General features: G+C 42.7%; 1 protein-coding gene across 1 annotated transcript; it reads left to right on the top strand.

Annotated features, from left to right (window-relative positions):
• Positions 1–741: 741 nt before the first annotated feature.
• LOC102409648 (glutaredoxin-1-like) lies at positions 742–1,458 on the top strand. The gene has a single exon (XM_044936571.2). It carries the CDS (start codon positions 768–770, stop codon positions 1,086–1,088), a length of 321 nt encoding a protein of 106 aa, XP_044792506.1. The 5' UTR covers positions 742–767; the 3' UTR covers positions 1,089–1,458.
• The last annotated feature ends 1,899 nt before the right edge of the window (positions 1,459–3,357 follow it).

Below are 3,357 nucleotides of genomic sequence, written 5' to 3'. Positions count from 1 at the left end.
CAGTATCTGTTTATAACTGTGCTAAGAAATGCTGCTTTCATGGCCAGGCTCATGGAATAAACAATAACCTTGCAGGACTGATGCAGATAAGAACAGAATCTCCTCTAGAAACCCACTAGAAGAACCCACTGTACCTCTATTACTTCTTTTAAACTTTTCAAGATAGCCTCATACAAACCATGAGTGTTGAGACAGGTCAGAAACAGCTTTTTATCTCTTGGCCTCTCCCCCATCCCTTCCTACCCCAAACTCAAAAATTCTTAGTAGAATAAGGACTTTGAATTAGTTTTCTATCACTGCTGTAACAATTTACCACAAATTTAGCATTTTGAAACAACACAAATGGATAATATTACACTTTTGGAGGTCAGATTCTGTGTACAGCAAGGCTCAAGTGAGTCTTCTGCTTAGAGTTTCACAAAAACAAAATCAAGGTGTTGACCCAGCTGTATTCCTTTCTGGAGGCTCTGGGGATGAATCTACTTCCACGCGCATTCAAGGTGTTGGCAGAATCAGTTCCTTGTGACTACAGGGCTGATGTCCTCATTTCCTTGCTGGTTGTCAGCCACAAGCCTCTTTCAACTTCTTTGGCCACTTGTCTTCCTTTTCACACTGCCCTTTCCACCTGCAAGTCCTCATGCTTCACGTCTTTCTGTCTTCCTTTTCTGCACTTAAGGGCTTATGTGACCATATTAGGCCTGTTGGATTATCCCTCTATTTAAAAGTCAGCTGAGACAGTGGAGGTGTACCCCCCGGAGGGAGGCAGCATGGCTCAAGCATTCGTCAACAGCAAGATCCAGCCTGGGAAGGTGGTCATGTTCATCAAGCCCACCTGCCCCTACTGCAGAAAGACTCAGGAGCTTCTCAGCCAACTGCCCTTCAAACAAGGGCTTTTGGAATTTGTCGCTATTACAGCCGCCAGTAACACCAGTGAGATTCAAGATTACTTGCAGCAGCTCACCGGAGCCAGAATGGTACCTCGGGTCTTCATCGGTCAAGAGTGCATAGGTGGATGCACTGATCTAGTAAATATGCACGAGAGAGGGGAACTGTTGACACTGCTAAAGCAAATTGGAGCTCTGCAATAATTACAGGTGTCTTCCCAGGCCACCATCTCCACCCCACCCCATCCCTTCCTGCTTTGAAAGTCACTGCTGTGAACCACTGCCCTGAACCCTGACAACTCACAGATCTCACAGGAAATGTTCGATGGTTCTGTCTGTTCTGTCTCTCAATCCGAGAGAAACCACATGAAAAGTTAAGCACGGTTGGTCTTCACTTTGTGCTACAGGGATCAGAGGTCTAAATGGAGGTGCGGTGATCATACGGCAACGCTGTTAGGTCAGACGGTGTCCAGGGAATCCTGGACAAGCATATATTGTTTAGATGACACACAGAATGAACACACAAACATTTAAATGTTACGCAGAAAACCTGCATCCCCCTCCCGCAAAAAATGTCTGTGAAAACAGCCAAATTTGGGAAACACTGTTCTGGATGATTTTCTCTCTCCCCTTCTCCCCCCTCACTCTATGAGAACTTAAGAATTCCTTATTGTGAAGGATTCTAGAATTGCAAGACTGTTAATTTCTTTCTGTAGATGCAAGTATGAATGGTTAATTTCTTCTCTATTAAAGAAGTACTCATGGATCATAAAAAAATAAATAAATAAAAGTCAGCTGATTAGCAAGTGTAATTACATGTGCAAAGCCCCTTTTGCAATGTAAAATAACTACAGAGTTAATACCAGACGACTAAGACCCTGTGGTCCAAAATTCTGCTTATGACAATCTACCCTCCGGTGGCCCCTATGACTTGCATCTATTCTACATGCATCCATTTCCAAACGGCCTCCAAGTCCAGATTCCTTCTAAGCTTCTTTATGGTATTTAGGCTTTCTCTAAAGTGATTTAGGATTTCTCTGTAATTGTCCTTAATCCTTCTGAGTCCCCACCAGAAATCTTTAATATCCATATTTCTACTAACAGTCTGTGAACTGTGGTGTTGGAAAAGACTCTTGAGAGTCCCTTGGACAGCAAGGAGATCCAACCAGTCCATCCGAAAGGAAATCAATTCTGACTATTCATTGGAAGGACTGATGCTGAAGCTGAAACTCCAATACTTTAGCTACCTGATGCAAAAAACTGACTTATGTGAAAAGACCTGATGCTGGAAAGACTGAAGGAGGGAGAAGGGGATGACAGAGGATGAGATGGTTGGATGGCATCACCGACCTGATGGACATGAGTTTGAGCAAGCTCCAGGAGTTGGTGATGGACAGGGAAGCCTGGCGTGCTGCAGTCCATGGGGTCACAAAGAGTCGGACATGACTGAGCGACTGAACTGAACTGAACTAACAGTCTGGTCAAGGAAAGCTAGGCTTTTCTCTATCATGTTGCCATGTCCTAGGTAAGTTACTTCACTTCTCAGGGTTAAAAACTTTGTCTGCATAATAATTCTAGTTTTAAATTTTAGGAGAGAGAATACTTCACAGAATGACTGTAATCATCTTCCTGCTGGCTTTGGATTTCAGCCATTACCAGGTTCCACAAGAAGAATGTCATCAAATGACCCAGTTGTCACATTTTGGCCCGTTCAAGGGGGGAGCAGTTTGGCCAACCTGTTTGCCTGACTTGAAACCAGGGGTGGGTTTTTGGGCTCTGAGATGATCTCTGAGATAGGGGCTCCTGTGTCTTCTACTTCCCAACACTGGACAAAATGCCAAGGCCTGACAACTACCAACTGTCAATTTTTAATTTAACAAACACATGTCTAATGCTTACTAGGCAGTATTCTATGTACTTTATATTTATATTAACATACAGGCACTATTATTGGTAACTTATGGATGAGGAAGTGAGGCACAGAGAAGCAAGTAACTTGCCTAAGATCACACAGGTATTAAGAGACAGAACCAGACATGAAAAAATGTTCATCATCGCTCATTTTTGGAGAAATGCAAATCAAAACTACAATGAGTTACCACTTCACACCAGTCAGAATGGCCACCAATAAAAATTCTATAAATAACAAATGCTGGAGTGGGTATGGAGAAAAGGGAGCCCTTCTACATACACTGTGATGGGAATGTAAGTTGCTGTAGCCATTATAGAAACAGAATGGAGATTCCTCAAAAAACTAAAAACAGAGTAACAATCTGATCTAGCAATCCTACCCCAGGCATATATCCAGACAAATCTATAATTCCAAAAGATGCATACATTCCTATATTCATAGCATCACTATTCACAATAGCCAAGACATGGAAACAGCCTAAATGCCCATCAACAGAGGAATGGATAAAGAAGATGTGGTATAGACACACACACACACACACACACACACACACACACACAA

The sequence above is a fragment of the Bubalus bubalis genome, chromosome X (assembly GCF_019923935.1).
Source record: "Bubalus bubalis isolate 160015118507 breed Murrah chromosome X, NDDB_SH_1, whole genome shotgun sequence".
Classification (NCBI taxonomy): domain Eukaryota; kingdom Metazoa; phylum Chordata; class Mammalia; order Artiodactyla; family Bovidae; genus Bubalus; species Bubalus bubalis.
This window is presented reverse-complemented; position numbering and strand designations above follow the sequence as displayed.